Consider the following 21,337-nt stretch of genomic DNA (forward strand, 5'->3'; position numbering starts at 1 on the left):
CTCTTCCCAAACTCAGAAAATGTCGATTATGAGATATCAGGAGGGGGAACATGTAGAAATACATAAAACCCCACTTTTCTAACCTCCCCCAATTCACCTCACAGAGTGACAGTCTGTACTCACTGTGACCTGCCTGAAGATCTGTGTTGTAGCCTGCCTCAGCTCTCTCACAGTAGCTGGATGAAAAATTCACTGACTCAGAGCCGGGAATGCTCCTGCAAAGCTGATCTTCGGGCTGCCAGTCAGACCCTATGCATGACTGCACCTCCATCCCTGCGGACCAACAGATGCACACTGGGACAGCTGGAGGCGAGAAGATGCAACTGACACCCTGCGATATACCGCTGAGTCTCCTAAGGGTGCCCAACAGCTTGCACTCAACCCCTGCTTAACAGTAAGTGAGACCACTTCAGGGACGGCCTTGAGCACCAGAGAAAACTATGTAGGCTGGCTAACAGGTACCCAGTGTGATTGGCCTGTCAGCTATAGACCAAAGTCTGTGTGTTCTCTAAGCACACAGAGCTGATAAAATGCTCCAAGCACCAGAATCCCTGAAAAAAGAACAAAAAATACACCGAATAAAATAAAATAATCAAATGTGGAGAGCAGAACAAATACTCCAGGAGGCACATGAGCAGAAGGAAAGAACTGTAGGTGGATTTAAGGAGCCCAGTGAAGTACAGCAGAGGCAAGAAGAAAATTCCAGAGTGTTTTCCTTCTGCAGATGCACGCGGCCCTGGTGACATAGCCCATTTGTCTAGAATGTCTCAACTATTGCACTAGAAATATGGTTATCTGGGGAGGTGTCTTTTGGGTTTAAAATATTTGCCCACTTAAGATACAACAGGAGCCAGATGTTGTATCTTAAGTATCTTAATTGTTGCTGAGGTGAAAATAAACATTTGGAAAAAATTGAAAAGACAGAAGGCTATCATTGTATACTGTAAACAAAAAACGTTTGACATTTGTGTAGTAATACTCACTACCATTGCAGTTAAATTGCAAATACTAAAAGATATATTAATAGAATATCTAAAAATTATACACACAGATGCTACAGAATTGAAGTAAAGTGCTAAAATATTGGCATAGAATGAAATTTACTACTATATAAACCATACATTCTTGGAATTTTTTCTTACTTCTTGCTGTCTTTACTAAGCATGTTTTCTTCCTTTTTCATTAAACCAAAATGTTGCTGTGCAGTTTTTTTCTCACTCTCCCTGACAATTCTGTCATCTACAACAGTAAAAAAAGAGAATATACACTTTTTTGTCAATAAAGCTGAGAAAATGATAGAAAACTTACATGCAACAAAAACCTTCAGCTGAAATTTTTGTCTGTATGCAAACTCCTGTGACTTAAGGAATTTTATGTTCAGTGACAGCAACAAATTGACTCTAGAGCAGTGGTCTCAAACTCAAACCCTTTGCGGGGCCACATTTTGGATTTGTAGGTACTTGGAGGGCCGCAGAAAAAATAGTTAATGTCTTATTAAAGAAATGACAATTTTGCATGAGGTAAAACTCTTTATAGTTTATAAAACTTTCCTTTACCAGTTAAAAGGAAAGATATATAAACTATAAAGAGTTTTACCTCATGCAAAATTGTCATTTCTTTAATAAGACATTAACTATTTTTTCTGCGGCCCTCCAAGTACTCTATTTTTTTCTGCAGCACTCACATTTAAAGTTCATTATCTTTTCTTTCTCAAAACTGGCACATTTCAATCACTAAATTGAAAATAAAATCATTTTCCTACCTTTGTTTGGTAATTTCATCAGTCTCTGGTTGCACTTTATTCTTCTGACTGTGCATCCAATACTTCTTCCCTTCTTTCAGCCTCCTGTATGCTTCCTCTCCTCCAGACCTCATTCCCTCCCCCAACTTTTTATTTCTTTCTCTGTCTGTCTTTCTCTGATTCCGTGCCCCATTTTTTGCTTTGTTTCTTGTTCCCTGTCCCCCCTCCTTCTTTCTCCCTTCCTCCGTGCCCCATTTTTTGCTTTTTTTCTGGCTCCCTGTCCCCACCCCACCTTCTTTCTTCCTTCCTTCCTGCCCTCCCCCATGCCACCGCCACCGTGGAATAGGCTGCTGCCGCTGCCGCTATCGAGAACAGGCAGAGATCTCCCTGCTTCTCTTCTGCACCGGGCCGACCAACTCTCGCCGCCGGACGTCAATTCTAACGTCGGAAAGGACGTTCCGGGCAGCCAGGCAGCGTTTGGCTAGCCAGAACATCCTCTCGACGTCAGAATTGACGTTGGGCCGCGAGAGTTGGTCGGCCCCGCAGGGAAGAGAAGCAGGGAGATCAAAGAACACGGTGCTGGCCTGATCCCCGATGGCAGCAGTGAGAAGGGAAGGGAAGCAGGTTCGGCACCACTACTCTAGACGAGCCGCGAGCCGCACTCTAAGGAGAACAGTGGACCGCCCCCCCCTTGGTACGCCACTGGAGCAGCAGCGTGTCTGGCCGGCTCGTTCGTTCAAAGCCGCGGGTGGCAGCTCCTTGCGAGATCCGTGCCTGCGTCTGAAGCCTCTCTGATGTTGTGACATCAGAGAGGCTTCCGATGCAGGAGTAGATAGTGCAACCCGCGGCTTTGAACGAACGAGCCGGCTGCTGCTCCAAAAGGAAGAGAATGATGCCTCCAGACTGCGGGCTGCAAATAAAACCTGGAGAGCCACAAGCGGCCCGTGGGCCGCATATTTGAGACCGCTGCTCTAGAGAATCCTATAGCAACAGCTTCCATACCAACACAAGTATAGCCCTAATAAATAAACTTCTCATTCAGATTAGCAGTAATCAAAGCTAAGATATGATCATCTACTCGTTTTTCTTTCCACTTTATTGTTCTACCTTTTCCTAGCCTTCCATCTTTCCTCTCAACTTGTTTTCACATCAAACTATTTCAACTTTTCAACCGCCTATTTTCATTAACTTTTTCAGCTTCCTCATTTTGTCTCAGAATTCTGCATTCTTGTTCGTTTTCACTTCAGACCCATGTCCTGTTTCAATTCCATCTTCCCACAAACTTTCAACTTCCATTTTACTAAATGGACTGCATAGTTGACATGAGCAGTAGCAACAGTTTTGCTCCTACCCTGTAAAGGCTACTAGATCACCCGAGGTTCTATAAATAGGCCTGGGGAGGGCAGTTTGTGGTAGAGATGCAGCCTTGAGGGGGGACCTGCTGTATGCTGAGAGGGACCAGGTGAACCTGGTATCTGCTGGAGGGGGCAGTGATGGTTTGACTTTGGTGAAACTGAGCAGCAAATTTCAGCCACAGATTCTGTTTCAGCTGAAACCAAAAAACCATGGTATTGGTCACCCTAGAGCAGGGCTACCCAAGTCCGGTCCTCGAGATCTACCGGCAGGCCAGGTTTTCAGGATATCCACAATGAACATGCATGAGAGAGATTTGCATACTAAGAAGGTAGTGCAGGCAAATCTTTCTCATGCATATTCATTGTGGATATCCTGAAAACCTGGCCTGCCAGTAGATCTCGAGGACCGGACTTGAGCAGCCCTGCCCTAGAGTCTTAAATTCAGCCCAATCTGACTCAAAATTTAGGGCAGCCTCAAAGACCCACATTTTTTTTTTTCTTTCTTTGGTTTGTGTTCTGTCCTGTTGATGGTTTGTAGCTCCTTTCCAATTTTCCTTACTCTATTAGTTATTATTTTATTCTAAATTGTTTTGATCTTGATTTGAAAGGCAATATATGAAAAACTAATAAACATAAATATATCATTTTAGATCTTCTCCACTAGTTGACTTACTACTTATTTCCTCCTGGAATGGGTAATGGCCCTCCTTGGTGGCAGCTTTTCCTTTTCACTTTCTGTGGTCTTGTTCACACACACTCCCTTTCACCTTTGTATCTTAGGTAGACTGTTGTTGTTAGATGCCATTGACTCGTGCTTGAGTCTTAGTAACTTCATGAATTGTGGATCTAAAAAGAAATTGGTTTTGTGCTAGTCCGGAAAGATCCTCCAGCGTCATCCCATGGTTGTTTTCAACGTGTCCAGCCATCTGATTGCAGGTTGCTCTCTTCACCTACATAATCACTCTTTGTAACCTGGGCCTCCTAATTAGTCTCTTCTTTTCTACATTCTTAAAGTCATTGTAAACTAATTATATAAAGTGAAGCTACTCAGCTCTAGAAGGTATTCTCTGAGGACAACGAGACACATGTTCTCACATATGGGTAACATCATCCAATAGAACCCAGATGGAGAAATTCCCAGAATTTTTTCTAGAAATGTTTAAAACCACATCACGCCTGCGCCTTCCCACCACTACCACACAGAACCAGGCAATCTAATATAAAAGAATTCAGAATACAACTCCTAGAGGAGGCAGATGATATGTGAAAATAACTGCACTTCACTTTATCTAAGAGCAAGCAAGACACATATACTCACATATGGGAATCCCTAGCTACATGGCTGTTTGAAACAAAAAAGGAAGAAAAAAGGCCTACAACAGGCCAAACCATTTTTTTCAACACACTTTTTTCCTTTAAAACAGCTTTGGGAAAAAAAAAAAAAAAAAGAAAAATGATCCTAAGGGACTGGAGTTGGATTCTAGACCCTGAAAAAAATTCTGAAGGACTGACTGACCATTATTGCAGCTTTTCAAATCTCTATGGAGGCCAATTTCAAATGGGCAACTGGCTCAGCCATGGCTCTAACATTATGAGCTGTGACATAACCCTCCAGTGTTAGCCCAGCCTGTGTGTTATGTAAAGGAGATGTAATCTGCTAGCCAATTAGACAGTGTACTTATCGTTAGCTGTCACCACCCTGTTAGAGTCAAAAGAAAAAAAAGCTGGGTGGACTGTCTGTGGGCTTTCGTCTGCTCCAGAAAGAGAATCAAGGATCTCTTACAGTACAAAGTGTGCAGTGCACTTTCACCAGGATGGGCACTGGGGACGTAGTGTTAGAGAGTAGGGGGATATGTCTTGCATTCCAATTGTAATGGGGAAAGGGCATTATGGGTGTTTAGCAGGGTTGAAAGTGTGAGGGAGAATAGAGCCTGCTGTAACTTCCAGTATGAGATATAATGAATGTGTACAGGGTGTAAGTAGACTGGGTGATATTTTAAAGTGTGGGTATTTGAATGTATGATCTGCTAGGAACAAGCTTCATTAATATATGATTTATTAGTAGAGGATGAGTATAATGTTTTATGTATTACAGAATCATGGTTTTTAAAATTAGATGTGGTTTTAATTAGGCAATTTTGTCCCCTGTGCTATGAGTAGGATTGGGCTTGTCATTCTAGGAAACACAGAGGAGGTGGTGGTGTTTTTTATAAGTTAGTTTTAAATTTTAAGTTGATTGACTCAATAGTCAATGACATGGGTAAATGTTTAGTAGTGCGAAATGAAAGTATGGTCTTGTGTTTGGTATATTTGCCACCTGGAAATGTAAGAATGCATGGTTTTTCATTTTTTGATGAGCCTCTCTATATATTTTACAAGGCTGTGTATTTTGGGTGATTTTAATATCCCTTTTGGGGTGACTGATGAGGATTTTCTTCAGTCGGAGCATATTGTACTTGCTATGCTATCTGCATGTTTGTTGACTCAAATCATAAGAGAACAAACCCACAATGCTGGTCATGTGTTGGATTTGGGGTTTTTTTTTTAGTCAGGAGTTATTAAAATTATTGGAAGATAATGTTATATTAACAAGCTTGGAGTGGACTGATCATTCTTTACTAACATTTTACTTGGAGAAATATGAAAAGGTAGATAAGGCCACAATTTGATGCTCACTGGTGAAAGCATGGCTTCCTAGTTTAGAGGTTGATGAGTCGGGTTTGGTTCATTTAGTAGTGGAATTTGTCTTTACAAAGGGCTTTGGATGTTGTTGCTCCTGAGAAATTGATTACAGTTAAAGGAAATTATAAGCCATGCCCTTGGAGAGCTGGACCTGTTTGAGAAGTAAGCCATGACTTAAGAAAGGCAGAACGGATATGGAGGAAGTCCAAGGATAGTGATGATTATGATAGTTTTAAAATTTGTTTAATGGAATATCTGATTGTTCAAATTGAAATCACAGGCTTTATCTTCTTATTTAAAATCTTCTTATTTAAAATCAATTCACAATTAAACTGGTTTTGCTTTAAATAAATATTCATTAATATAAGTGCTATGCTCATATCTGCTAAATCCCAGTGCTCAAATGAAAAACAAAAGCAGGGGCCGCCAGTCAGGGACCATCATTGTCATAGTCAAGTCCCAAATTAGCCTTCGTCCATATAATTACCACCACTTGATAAGGAATTTATTACTTATCTTTTGACGAGGTTGTTCTTTCAATATAGCGTGCGCCGCTGTAAAAGTGAATGTGTGACCAATGTGAAATGCCCAATTAACTACTGTGCACACCTGAAGGTGGCCAAAACCCGATCCCTTGACTCGAGTTTCGCGTGTTGCGTCTTCAGGAGGGAGAACACTACAAATGAAAATAAATGTGAAAATAATTTAAAAGTCAGTGAATATGCAGCTGTGGTTCATGTATCTTTATATCCACTGTTCAACTATCCTAATACTATGTTTTAAATGTATATACTAAATTAAAACACTGAACATTGCTCTTAATAGTATATCTCATTATTAACGTACCTCTCGGGAACATGGGCTATTGCTTCGGGCCATAATGGGAAACAGGAAATACACCCCCCAGTACTGATCTTTATATCAATTGGGACTAAGCCTTATTTACAAACTGAGGCTAAGATTACCTCACTAAGCGAGTTTTATGAAAGACTCATTCACAGTGAAAACCACTCGATCTCCTGGTTTAACCCCATTGGTTGTAGGGTCTTCCACTCAAAAATAAACTGTTGTTCATAGGCAAGGAGGGCCTGAGATATATTCCTACCGTGGGTAAATGGATTTGCATTAATGAAAGATTAGGTTTCTTACCTCTGCTAATCTTCCTTCTTATAAATCTCCTCTGGAGGCTGAACTCGTGGGATCTTGTATCCTCTTTAGCCTCGGCTGCAGGGCTAATAAAACTTGTTCCCTCCCCTCTAGGCTATCTGTCTGGTAGCTTCCTGTCATGCTCAGTTTGTCAAAAAGCCAGTGATATCTAGTGCAAACAGGAAACAGAAAAAGAGAAGAGAGGGTGCGGGAACACCCGCTACCAGTCAATTCTGCTCACGAGTACATCAAACACAAGGAACCATGGCCAAAAAAGGCCAATTGTTTCTGGGTTTTTATTTCTTTTTTGTTATATAAGAAATAGAAATTTGAACATGTACAAATTGCTAAACAGATAAATCCACCTAACGTAGACACAGCCTGAATTTCAGATGGGACCCTATCCAAGAACCTCGACAACCCATGAATCCAACCTAAGGGAACATGTATGGAATTCTTAGTGAGTCTGGTCAAAGACAGTAATCCAGCTTACCAGTAACTGAAGAGGTGATCTACAAATTGGACAAAACAGAGGGTGGAAGTTCAGCCTCCAGAGGAGATTTACAAAAAGGAAGATTAGCAGAGGTAAGAAACATAATCTTTTATTCTTGTAGAATCCCTCTGGAGGCTGAACTTGTGGGATGAATCAAATTAGTCCCAATTCTCGGGGGGGGGGGGGGGGGGGGGGGGGGAAGGGTCCGATGAGCTCGCCACCAGAATGGAAGCACCATAGGCTGCACCACCCCTAGCTGCCACATCAAGCCAGTAAAACTTGGTAAAGGTATGAAGCGAAGCCCACATGGCCACCCTACATATCTCCTCAGGTGAAATTGCCAGAGACTTCGCCACTGAGGAAGCCAAGGGGAGGCTTCTTCCCTGCTGAAACATAGGCAGCAGAAATCACCACACGTATCCAATGCGATATGGTAGCCTTAGAAGCAGGCTGACCCCGGTGTGCATGGTCCACTAGAACAAAGAGATGGTCCGACAGACGGAAAACATTAGTGGCCTCCAGATATCTCAAAAGGAGACATCGCAAAGCCAGAGACCGCAAAATACGGTCCTTAGACTTGTAACCCAAAGGAACAAAGGCTAGCAGCCGAACATCCTGGTTGACATGGAAAGAGGAAATCACTTCCGGAAGAAAGGAAGACATAGTCCTCAAAATCACTGCCGAAACAGTGATGTGAAGGAAAGGATCTCTGCATGATAAAGCCTGAAGCTCCGACAATCTCTGCGCCAAAGTGACCACCACAAGAAAAACGGTCTTAATGGTAAGCTCTGTCATAGAAATGCCATCCAGGGGTTCATAAGACAGATGAGTCAGGGAGCGTAGGACCAAATTCAGGTTCCATGGCGGTCGTAAGGGAGACCGCAGCCTCCCAGCTCCCCTCAAGAACCGGACAACATTTAGGTGAAATGCCAGAGAACCCTTGAACGAAGAGGGACCTAAACAGGAAAGTCCCGCAATCTGGACACGGAGATAAGAGACCACCATACCCTTTCTGAGGTCAGCCTGCAGGAAGTTCAGAACATGAGACACCAATGGTACCAAAGGGTCCACCTGAACCCCCACACACCAAGCCTGAAAGCACCTCCAGGCGTTCGCGTAGGTCAATACAGTTGTTTCCTCTTGCTCTGAAGGAGCGTGTTGACAACCACAGAGGAATAACCCCTGGCCCTCAAGGCCGCTCGCTCAAGCGCCAGGCCGTAAGACCAAAGTGATCCGGATCTTGAAGGGCAATCGGGCCCTGCGTGAGCAACATCCAATGGCAAGGAAGAAGCAGACTCTTCTCCGAGCTCAATCTAATCTAATCTAATCTAAGGCTTGGCTTTATATAATGAGTCATCATTCTAAGAAAGCTTGACTCGGTTTACAATAATTAACTTAACAAATAAAAACCATTTAAAAAAGACTAAATTTCAGAAAATTACTTTTCAAAGTGTTTAGCAAATAAAGTATTTTTTATAGATTTGTGAAAAAATTGAAGTGAGGCGGAACTCCTTAAAAGAAATGGAAGATCATTCCAAAGTTGAGAAAACTTAAAAATCAGAGATTGACTAAAAATCTTGACTCCTTTAATCCCTTTTTTGGAAGGAAGAGATAATTTAAATTGTTGGTTACCTCTTGCAAAAGAAAGTCTGTAAGCATTCCAAGATAAAGGAAGGAGAGGAATAAAGATACCATATAGGATTTTAAAAAGAACACAAGCACATTTAAATTGAACTCCAAAATAAACTGGGAGCCAATGGAGACTCTGGAGCAATGGAATCACGTGATCAATTTTGCAGCAGTATTTTGAATCAGTTGCAATCTATAAAGACAAGGTCTGCGTACCAAGGTCTTCTGGGTCAGTCTGGAGCCACAAGGATCACCGCACCCCTGTGAGAGGACACATGGTGCAGCACATGCCCTATCATGGGCCACGGGGGAAAGACATACAGAAGTCCCCTTTGGGCCAAGGATGAACCGTAGCATCAAGTCCTTTGCTGCCGACCTCCCATCGGTGGTTGAAGAACCTGTCTGCCTTCCTGTTCTTTTAAGATGCCATCAGATCAAAGGTGGGATGACCCCAGCGGCGTACTATGGCCTCAAACGCTAGCCCGGACAAGGACCATTTTCCCTGGTCCAGAGCCTGACAACTGAGAAAGTCTGCCTGAACATTGTCTATGCAGGCCACATAAGCCACGGACAAAGCCAACAGATGACGCTCCGAGCCTCCAAGCCTAGCAGGGGATTCCTCGTGCCCCCTTGACGGTTGACATAGGCAACAGCCGTCGCATTGTCTGAGAACACACGGACAGCCTTCCAGTGGAGACTCCCTTGAAATCTCAGCAGTTAACTGGATCGCTCGCAGCTTCAGTTGATTGATCGTCCATCTGCGCTCCCTCACCGTCCAGTGTCCCTGGACTGGTACAGACATGCAAACTGCCCCCAGCCGGAGAGACTCATGTCAGTAATTAGGGTCCCCAAGTCCAAGACCCGATGAGGGAGCCCTTTGTTCACCACCACAGCCAACCAAGGCAGCTTCACCCACAGTGCATCTCTCTGGGGATTCCACTGCATCAGGAGAGATAGCTGAAGAGGATGTATGCGAGCTCTCACCCACGGAATCACATCTATGGTCACCACCATGAGACCCAACACCTGCAGATACTGCCAGGCCATCGGTGCTGGAACCACTAACATGTCCCGAATTGCACTCGAGTTTGAGTTTTCTGGATTCTGGAAGAAATACCCGGTTCATCCCCATGAGGAACCGGACTTCCAGGTACTCCATATCCTGCGTCAGCTCAAGGCGACTCTTCTTCAGATTGATCACTCATCCGAGACTTTCCAGCAAAGACATCACTAGGCGAACCGCAAGTGGCCCTGCACCTCGAGGGTGCTCTGATCAGCCAGTCATCTAGGTACGGATGTAAGAGTACACCCAGTGATTGAAGATTAGCAGCCATCACCACCATGACTTTGGTGAATGATCTGGGCACCAACGCCAAACCGAAAGGTAGCGCCAAGAACTGGAAATGCCTCCTGAAACCTCAGGAACCTCTGATGATCTGGAAATATCGGGATGTGGAGGTATGCTTCTGTGAGATCCAAGGAAGCAAAAAACTCCCCAGGCACCACTGCTGCCATTACAGAATGCACCATTTCTATCCAGAAATGCAGAACATGCAGGAATGCGTTCACTGTTTTCAGGTCCAGAATCTGCAGTCTTCGGAGTCTTTCTTTGGCATGATGAAGTAAATCGAGAATCTCCTGGAGCCCAAGTCTTCCCTTGGGACTGGATCTATGGCTGCCAAATCCAGTAACCAGCGCACCGTAGCGCTCACCTTGCCGGCCCTGTCCGGTTTCCCTTGGAAGAGGACAGGAAGAAGTACGCCGGCAGCTGGAAGAACTGTAGTCAAAGGCCCACCCTGAGTACCTCTAGGACCCACTGGTCTAAGCTTATTTTTAGCCATTCTGGAAGGAAGGCCGAAAGCTGCCCTCTAATCTGACAGGGGACTTCGCTAGAGACCTGGCGTCAATATTTTTTCTTGGGAGGGACAGAAGGTCGGGAGTTGGAAGACTGTTGGCGTACTACATCTCCAAAGTGACGTCTGGAGGACGCTCCGAAACGCTGTCCTGCTACAGGGGGTCTGGCTATACTGTGAGATTCGCCAGAAGGGATGAAAATTCAGCCGTCCCATCCTCCTGGTCGGGTAAATTAGAGCCAGGAAGCACCTTAGGCTTATAGTCCTGCACACTGGCCATAAGGTCATCCAAACCCTGGCCAAACAAGAGCGAACCTTTAAAAAACAACTTGCTCAGCATAGCCATAAATGAAGAATCACCCGACCATCGGCGAAACCATAACATTCTCCTAGCAGAAATTGAATAAGCTCCTAGCTTAGCAAAAACTTTCAAAATATCATAGAGTGCGTCTGCTAAATAATTCACTCCAGAAACCAGGAAGTTGAGGTCCCGAAGGACAACCTCCTCAGAATTCTGATGATTTCACTAAATCTACCACACTGACCAAGGTCCTCAAATTCAAGGACACAAAACTTCAAAGAAATGGGAGACTTCGTTCACCAGGCGCTACAAAGCCAAGCAGAAACCGATAACGTGGAAGAAATGTGGTCGACTTTGAAAGCCACCATACAAGAAGCAACAAACCGCTATGTTAAATCAGTAAGTAAACGGCAAAGGAACAATAAGCCACAGTGGTTCTCTACGGAGATTTCGGACCTCATCAAGGAGAAGAAAAAAGCATTCATCTCTTACAAACAATCAGGGAAACAGGACTCTAGGGAAGTCTATCTGGCCAAGTCAAAAGCCGTCAAAACAGCAGTTAGGGAGGCCAAATTCCGCGAAGAACATCCAGAAAGGAGATAAATCCTTCTTCAGGTATATCAGTGACAGAAATAAGAACTCAGGCGGGATAGTACGTCTTAGGAAACCAGACGGAGACTATGTAGAAGCGGACTCGGAAAAAGCCCAACTGTTAAATGAATACTTCTGCTCAGTCTTCACCTGCAAGGCGCCAGGACTCGGCCCTCAGCTACAGACAAGGGTTGACGCAGATGACCCGTTTAGTAATTTCGAGTTTACACCCAGCGGTGTCTACTGCGAGCTGTCAAAGCTTAAGGTTAACAAGGAAATGGGGCCTGACAACCTACACCCCAGGGTGCTCAGGGAGTTATGTGATGTCTTGGCGGAACCGCTATCCGCGCTCTTCAATCTCTCCCTTAGTACGGGTAACGTCCCGTTGGACTGGAAGACGGCTAACATCATTCCACTCCACAAGAAAGGCTCCAAGATGAAGACAGCAAACTACAGACCGGTGAGTCTCACATCAATAGTGTGCAATCTAATGGAAACTCTAATCAAACGCCAATTGGATACGATCCTGAACGAGGAGAATCTACGGGATCTCCGTCAACATGGATTTACTAAGGGGAGATCCTGCCAATCCAACCTGATCAGCTTCTTTGACTGGGTGACGAGGAAGCTGGATGTTGGGGAGTCCCTGGACATCGTATACCTGGACTTCAGTAAAGCATTCGATAGCGTACCACACCGCAGGTTGCTGAGCAAGATGAGTTCTATAGGATTGTGCGACACATTGACGAAATGGGTTGGGAACTGGCTTGGAGGTAGGCTTCAGAGGGTAGTGGTGAATGGCACCTCCTCCAAAATGACGGAGGTAATCAGTGGAGTGCCGCAGGGCTCGGTCCTGGGCCCAATCCTATTCAACATCTTTATTAGAGACTTGGCAGAAGGGCTGCGAGGTAAAATAACATTATTCGCCGATGACGCCAAACTAAGCAATGTAGTGGGCAAAAGCACAACAGACATAAATTCAATGTCCGACAACATGATGCTCGACCTACTCCTACTGGAGCGCTGGTCTAGGTCCTGGCAACTCAGCTTCAATGCCAAAAAATGCAAAGTCATGCACATGGGCAGCCAAAATCCATGCAAGACTTACACCCTTAAATGGCGAGATCCTAACAAGAACTGAAACAGAACGAGACTTAGGGGTGATCGTCAGTGAGAACATGAAGACTGCCAATCAAGTGGAGCAAGCTTCATCCAAGGCAAGGCAAATCATAGGTTTCATACGCAGGAGTTCATCAGCCGTAAGCCTGAAGTCATTATGCCATTGTATAGATCCATGGTGAGGCCCCACCTGGAATACTGTGTGCAATTCTGGAGGCCGCATTACCGTAAGGATGTGCTGAGACTGGAGTCGGTCCAGAGAATGGCCACCCAGATGGTCTCGGGACTCAAGGATCTCCCGTACGAGGAACGGCTGGATAAGTTGCAGCTGTACTCACTCGAGGAACGCAGAGAGAGGGGTGACATGATCGAGACATTCAAGTATCTCACGGGCCGCATCGAGGTGGAAGAAGATATCTTCTTTTTCAAGGGTCCCGCGGCAACAAGGGGGCATCCGTGGAAAATCAGGGGCGGGAAACTGCACGGGGACACCAGGAAATTATTTTTCACTGAAAGGGTGGTTGATCGCTTGAATAGTCTTCCACTTCAGGTTATTGAGGCCAGCAGCGTGCCTGATTTTAAGGCCAAATGGGATAGACACGTGGGATCTATTCACAGAGAAAGGTAGGGGAGGGTCATTGGGGTGGGCAGACTAGATGGGCCATGGCCCTTATCTGCCGTCTATTTCTATGTTTCTATGAGTGTGGTATGACATGCCCATGCCACAAAGGAAGAGGCTTCCGCAGCTCGCACTCCTGCCACAGTGGAATCGACAAGACGCTTCATGACAAAACCAACTCTTCTGTCTTGGACATCCTTCAGGACAACCCCTCCATCCGAGGGCAAAGAGGTACATTTAGGACCTGAGCCACTGCCGAACCCACCTTTGGCGGGACTAAGCACTTAGAAAATTTTATGCCTTGAGATATAACTTATTGGAATAAACAAAACTCTTTTTACATCAGTGATCCTACGTGGAGTGTTCATTGTCTGTTCCCACTGTTTCTTGTGTGCTTTTATACCCGTGGGTTGTCTTGTTGGACTTTTGTTTTTTGTATGGGATATAACTTAGCCATGACCCTAGCGCACTTCAGAGGACCCTTCGGGGCCTCCCAAACCTCCAAGAGCATTTCTGCCAAGTCCGCGTGGTCCGGAAATTCAGCAGAAAGCGGAACTCAGAGATAAGATCAGGGAGACGGCTAGACTTAAAAAACCTAAACACTGTCTGATCCTCTCCCAGATCACAGAAATCAGTGTTCTGGGAATCCCCTAGATCTGCTAAGTTTGCTACATCAGCTGACTCCGCTGAAGAGCCATGCAACAGCAATGGAATAGAAATTGAGGAAGGTACTGAGGCAATGGCAGGGAGCTGCCGCTTGCTTTCAGATGGACCAGCAAGGGAGCAAATGGACATGCTGGAATCTTTGGATGCTGGAATCTTTGGATGCTGGACAGACTGCCGCACTGGAGTCTGAGAGGGAGAGACAGGCATAGCCCTTTTTCTCCTGAAAGCCTGAGACATCATATCTACAAATTCCAACAGAAATTAGTCACCAGTGGCAAAAGCCAATCTGCAGGACTCAGATTTGGAATGTTTAGAAGACTTATGGGACTTTTCCAAGGAACTGCACTTGCGTTTCGCAAAAGCACCCTCCTTGCCCAATTTTGGCATCCTGGACGCTGGAATCACGTCTCTGGCAGAATTGGAGGAAAGCAGGTTAGTGCAGAATACATGGCTGCGAATCCACCAGACATCCGCTGCATTTATGGCATGACTCCATGCCATCCTGTCCTGAGGTGGCCATCTGTGAAGTTTAGAGCAAAAACGAAGCTTCTAAGTCCAAAAAATATACTTTTGAAAGCTTTAAAGAAAATCCAAGATGGCCGCCGTGGGTGCCGATTTTGCCCTAAAACTGCCTGGGAAAAACTCAGGAAACCACAAAAAATGGTGATTTTACAATTTTACAGGTGGGAGGACCAGGGCATGCAGGGAAACCCCCGATTTCAGCACTCACCAAAATCGCCAAAACTCTGTGATTCACAAATACCACAGAGACATGTGCTGCAATGAAAGTCTATGGCAGCCTGCAATATACAGTACAAGCAAGGAGACCAGTATCTCAGGAGCTGATTAAACTGGATTTTTCAGGTCTTCTGACCACCTCACCTTCCCAGTAACCACAGATCACAACCACCAAGACCCCTCAGGGAAATTGGGGAAGACACGCAGTCCGGTTCTGATCCCAGCGTACCTCAAAACCACAGTGGCCTGCGCTCTACCCCTTTACGGACGAACCAGGGGAGAGATGGCTCCTGATCCTAAAGACCCGATCCAATCTGCAGGCAGTCTAGAGGGCTTACTGCACCCTCCAGAAGCAGACAAAATTTAAAATGTCTGCGATCTCCTGCTGAAGGATCACTCGCACAGTTGATCCACAGCACTTGGGCAAACCCGCAAAACAAATCAAATAATGACTAGGAACTGAAAACAAAACACGAGCAGAAGAGACTGATTTCATCCATGCAGCGAGGCTGCAGGAACAAACAGAATGACAGGAAGCTACCAGGCAGATAGCCTAGAGGGGAGGGAAAGCACAGTTACTTACCCTAACAGGTGTTATCCAGGGACAGCAGGCAGATATTCTCACTAATGGGTGACGACACTGACGGAGCCCTGGTAAGGACACTTGAAAAGTGAATCGCAACTTTAAACTTAGAAAGTTCGCGATTAGCCCGCACCGCGCATGTGCGAGTGCCTTCCCGCCCAACGTAGGCACGCAGTCCCTAAATTAAGATAAGCCAGCTAAGAAGCCAACCCGGGGAGGTGTGTGAGTTGTGAGAATATCTGCCTTCTGTCCCTGGATAACACCTGTTACGGTAAGTGTGCTTTATCCCAGGACAAAAAGGCAGCATATTCTCACTAATGAGTGACCTCCAAGCTAACTAGAAAGGGATGGAGGGAGAGCTGGCCTTTAAGAAAACAAATTTTGTAAAACTGACTGGCCGAAGTGCCCATTCCGTCTTGGAAAAATTTCCAGACAGTAATGTGAAGTGAAGGTATAAACTGAGGACCAGGTGGCAGCTTTGCAGATTTCCTCAATAGGAGTAGATCTGAGGAAAACTATAGAAGCTGCCATAGCATGGACGTAGTGAGCAGTGACACGATTCTCCAGAGGAAGTCCGGTCTGAGTATAGCAGAATGAGATACAGGCAGCCGACCAGTTGGATATTGTCCATTTGGTGACAGGATGACCCAACTTACCTATTTGATAAACAAGAATGCTGATAGTTACGATGGTGTTTTTACTTTTTAATCATTTTAAACCTATGATTTTAACCTATGTTTTTTTATTGATAGCAATGCATTGAAATTGTATTTTAGCTAATACTATTGTATGTAGTAGTGTATTTTTGAAATTATATGTTCTGCTGAAATGTCTCAGTTTTTCTGTTGTGAACCACCTAGAACTGCTGGTGGGGCAGTATACAAGAAAATAAATTATTATTATTACCAAATGAGATGAAGAGTTGGGGAGATGTTCAATGAGGCTTTGTCCAAAGGCCAAAGAACAGTCCAAAGTGTGCAGCGCCGTTTCTCCTGGATGAGAATGAGGCTTAGGGAAAAAAACTGGAAGAACGATGGACTGATTGAGATGAAAGTCTGTAACTACTTTCGATAGAAACTTAGGATGCGTGCGTAGAACCACTTTATAATGGTTGAAAACTGTGAAAGTGGATCTGCGACCAACGCTTGTAGCTCACTGACCCTCCTGGCAGAAGTGAGAGAGATGAGAAAAAATACTTTCCAGGTGAGAAATTTGAGATGAGTTGTAACCATTGGTTCAAATGGTGGTTTCATCAACCTGGAAAGAACTACATTAAGGTTCCAGATGACAGGTGGAGGCATGAGAGGTGGTTTAACATTGAAAAGCCCTTTCATGAATCTGGAGACCAGTGGATGAACAGTGAGAAGCTTTCCCTCGACTGGCATGTGAAAAGCTGTAATAGCGCTGAGATGGATTCTGTTAGATGTAGATTTAAGACCAGAATCAGAGAGATGAATGAGATAATCTAGCACCAGTTCCAATGACAAGGAAGCTGGATCATCATGATGATGACGAAGACACCAGGAAGAAAATTGAGTCCACTTTTGTTGATAACATTGTTGAGTGGCCAGTTTCCTGGAAGTGTCAATAATAGTGCGGACAGGCTGAGAGAGATTCAATGATGTCAGCCCAAGAGATACCAAGCTGTCAGGTGTAACGATTGCAGGTTGGAATGAAAAAAAGCTCATTGATTCTGTGTAAGCAGAGTAGGAAATATTGGAAGAAGTATGGGTTCCCTGGTGCTGAGTTGAAGTAGAAGGGAGAACCAATGTTGCCTGGGCCACCAAGGAGCTATGAGTATCATAGTAGCCGACTCCTGCTTGAGTTTGAAAAGAGTTTTCAGGATGAGAGGAGTGGGAGGGAACATACAGAGGAACAATTGCTTCCAGGCAGTGAGGAGAGTAAAGCCTGGAGCAGAAGCGGGGCAGTATGTGGTTGTGGGGAGCTGCAAATAAGTCTACCTGAGGAGTGTCTCATTGTGCAAAGATGGACTGAAGAGTTGTCGAGCTGTGTGTCCATGTGAGAGGCTGGAGAATTCTGCTGAGGTTGTCTGCCAAGGAATTCTGTTCACCCTGTATGTAGACTGCTCGCAGGAAAAGATTGCGGGTGGTTGCCCAAAGCCAAATCTTTTGAGCCTCTTGACAAAGAAGAAGAGAGCCTTGCTTGTTGATGTAGTACATTGCTACTTGGTTGTCTGTGCGAAGGAGGAGAACTTGGTCAGTCAGATGTTGGAAAGCTTTTAGCGTGTAATACATCGCTATGAGCTCTAGCAAATTGATGTGAAATTTGCGTTTGTTGGAAGTCCGTTAACCCTGCGTTTGAAGGCCGCTCATGTGCGCTACACATACATAGTTAAAAGCATCCATCGTGAGTACCTGGTGATGCAGAAGAAGATGGAAAAAAAGACCTCTGGATAGATTGGAAGAAGTCATCCACCAGTGGAGCAACTGCAGAAGAGATGAGGTTACAGAGATATCCTGTGAGAGCAGATCTGTCTCTGTCACCACTGAGAAGCTAGGGCCCACTGAGGAGTGCGAAGATGCAATCTGGCTAGTGGTGTGACATGAACCGTGAAGGCCATGTGGCCCAGGAGAGCCATCGTGTGTCTCGCAGAGATTGTGTGTAGCTGAAACATCTGCTGACAGAGATGAAGCAAGGCAGCTAGGCGATCTGGAGGAAGAAACACCCTCATGAGAGTAGTGTCCAGAATAGCCCCGATGAACTGAAGAAGTTGAGTTGGTTGGAGGTTGGACTTTGGAAAATTATTTCTTTCCTTCAAACCTTGGGCTTCGAAATCAATGTGAGTCATCGCCAGGGTCACCTCCTGAGACGATGAAGCCTTGATCAACCAGTCGTCCAGGTAAGAAAATACCTGAAGACCCTGGGATCAGAGGGCTGCTGCCACTACAATCAAGCACTTCGTGAAGACTCTGGGAGAAGATGCCAGGCTGAACGGAAGAACTATGTACTGGTAGTGACGACGACTGATTTGAAAGTGAAGGTATCTCCTGGAAGCCGGATCAATTGGTATATGCGTGTAGGCTTCCTTGAGGTCCAGAGAGCATAGCCATTCATTCTGAGCCAAAAGAGGATAAAGGAGAGCGAGAGAGAGTATTCAAAACTTCTCTTTGACAAGATATTTGTTGAGAGCTCAGAGATCTAGGATGGGTCGCAGACCTCCCGTCATTTTGAGGAGTAAAAGCCTTGGTTGTGTTGAGAGGGAGGAACTTCCTTGATGGCATTGAGGAGGAGGAGGAGATATTGAACCTCCTGGAGTACAAGGAATACGTTAGATTTAAACATAGAAAATGACGGCAGAAACGGGGCCAAAGCCCATCAAGTCTGCCCACTCCATTGACCCACCCCTCTGACTTTACCCCCTTAGAGATCCCACATGTAAATCCCATTTACTCTTAAAATCTGGCACGCTGCTGGCCTCAATCACCTGCAGTGGAAGTTTATTCCAACGATCAACCACCCTTTCGGTGAAGAAATATTTTCTGGAGTAGCCATGAAATTTCCCTCCCTTGATTTTCAGCAGATGCCCTCTTGTGGTTGAGGGTCCTTTAAGAAAGAAGATATCATCTTCCATCTCGATAGGGCCCGTGATATATTTAAACGCCTCAATCATGTCTCCTCTCTCTCTTTGTTCCTCAAGTGAGTACAGCTGCAATTTATTTAGCCTTTCTTCATACGGGAGATCCTTGAGCCCCGAGACCATCCTGGTGGCATTCGTTGAACTGACTCAATTCTCAGCACATCTTTCTGGTAATGTGGTCTCACCATGGATCTGTACAATGGCATTATGACTTCAGGCTTCCTACTGACAAAACCTCTACGGATGCAACCCATCATTTGTCTTGCCTTGGATGAAGCCTTTTCCACTTGATAGGCAGTTTTCATGTCATCGCTAATGATCATTCCTAAATCACGTTCTGCCTTAGTCCTAGCTAAGATCTCACCGGATAGTGTGTAAGTTCTGCACGGATTTCTGCTACCCAAGTGCATGACTTTACATTTTTTAGCATTGAAGCTTAGCTGCCAAGTCGATGACCAGTGCTCCAACAGAAGTAGGTCCCGTGTCATACTGTCTGGCAAAGTGTTTTTACCTACTATGTTACACAGTTTGGCATCTTCGGCAAACAAAGATATTCTACTCTTAAGCCCTTGGGTTAGGTCTCCTACGAATATGTTGAAGAGGATCAGGCCCAAGACCGAGCCCTGCGGTACTCTACTGGTCACCTCTGACGTTTTGGAGGGAGTACCGTTTACCACCACCCTCTGAAGTCTACTGCTTAGCCAATCCTTAACCCATGCAGTTAGTGTTTCCCTAATCCCATCGATTTCAGCTTGTTCAATAACCTGCGGTGTGGGACGCTATCAAAAGCTTTACTGAAGTCCAAGTACACGACGTCCAGGGACTCCCCCGCATCCAGCTTTCTCGTTACCCAGTCAAAGAAGCTAATCAGATTTGATTGGCAGGACCTACCCTTGGTAAATCCGTGTTGGTGGGGATCCCATAGATTCTCCTCGTCCAGGATTGTATCTAATTTCTGTTTGATTAGTGTTTCCATGAGCTTGCTCACTATGGATGTGAGACTCACTGGTCTGTAATTCGCAATTTCTGTCCTTCAGCCCTTTTTGTGGAGTGGAATAACGTTAGCTGTTTTCCAGTCCAAGGGGACTCTTCCCGTGCACAGGGAAAGATTGAAGAGCACAGATAATGGTTCCGCCAGGACATCACCTAACTCTCTAAGCACCCTGGGGTGTGGGTTGTCTGGTCCCATGGCTTTGTTTACTTTGAGTCTTGATAGTTTGAAGTAGATGCTACTGGGCGTAAACTCGAAATTTTGAAACGGGTCTTTCGAGCTTTCCATTGTCTGCAACTGCGGACCGGATCCCAGTGCCTCGCAGGTGAAGACTGAGCACAAGTATTCATTTAGTAGTTCAGCCTTATCGGAATCAGATTCTACATAATTCTCGTCCGGTTGCCTAAGGCGTACTATCCCATCTGTGTTTCTTTTCCTGTCACTAATATACCTGAAGAAGGATTTATCCCCATTCTTAATGTTCTTTGCTAGAGTCTCCTCTATTTGAAGCTTGGCCTCTCTGACTGCCCTTTTGACAGCTTTAGACTTGATCAGATAGTCTTCTTTAGCCCCGTGAGGCGCAGGGATCCGGCCCTCAGCTACCAACAGGGGATAGCTCGATAGACCCGTTTTGCAGCTTCGAGTTTACGCCCAGTAGTGTCTACAGTGAACTATCCAAACTCAAGGTTCACAAAGCTATGGGGCCAGACAACATACACCCCAGAGTACTCAGGGAGTTAAGAGACACCTTGGCGAAACCACTATCAACACTCTTCAATCTCTCCCTTAGCAAAGGAAAAGTCCCGCTAGACTGGAAAACGGCTAATGTCATTCCACTCCACAAAAAAGGAAGCAGGACGGAAGCTACGAACTACAGACCAGTGAGTCTCACATCAATAGTGAGCAAACTAATGGAAACTCTAATCAAACACCAATTGGATACGGTCCTGGACGAGGGGAATCTGCGAGATCCCCGTCAACATGGGTTCACAAAGGGGAGGTCTTGTCAATCCAACCTGATCAGCTTCTTTGACTGGGTGACGAGGAAGCTGGATATTGGGGAGTCCCTGGACGTCGTGTACTTAGATTTCAGCAAAGCATTCGATAGCGTTCCATACCGCAGGTTGTTGAGCAAGATGAGCTCTATAGGTTTGGGTGATACCTTGACTACATGGAGGGGGACTGGCTAGGAGGTAGACTTCAGAGGGTGGTGGTGAATGGCTCCCCCTCCG

The 21,337-nt window shown here is 45.2% G+C and overlaps 1 protein-coding gene across 2 annotated transcripts in view; it reads right to left on the reverse strand.

The window, feature by feature from the left end:
* Positions 1-21,337, reverse strand: part of LRRC36 (leucine rich repeat containing 36) — a 668,251-nt gene that overhangs the window by 550,971 nt on the left and 95,943 nt on the right. For both annotated transcript variants that reach the window (XM_033941089.1, XM_033941088.1), the window contains exon 4: positions 1,143-1,239. In XM_033941089.1, the coding sequence (XP_033796980.1) occupies positions 1,143-1,239 (97 nt within the window). The remainder of the gene's footprint in view (positions 1-1,142; positions 1,240-21,337) is intronic.

This window comes from Geotrypetes seraphini, chromosome 4, assembly GCF_902459505.1.
Source record: "Geotrypetes seraphini chromosome 4, aGeoSer1.1, whole genome shotgun sequence".
Taxonomy (NCBI): Eukaryota; Metazoa; Chordata; class Amphibia; order Gymnophiona; family Dermophiidae; genus Geotrypetes; species Geotrypetes seraphini.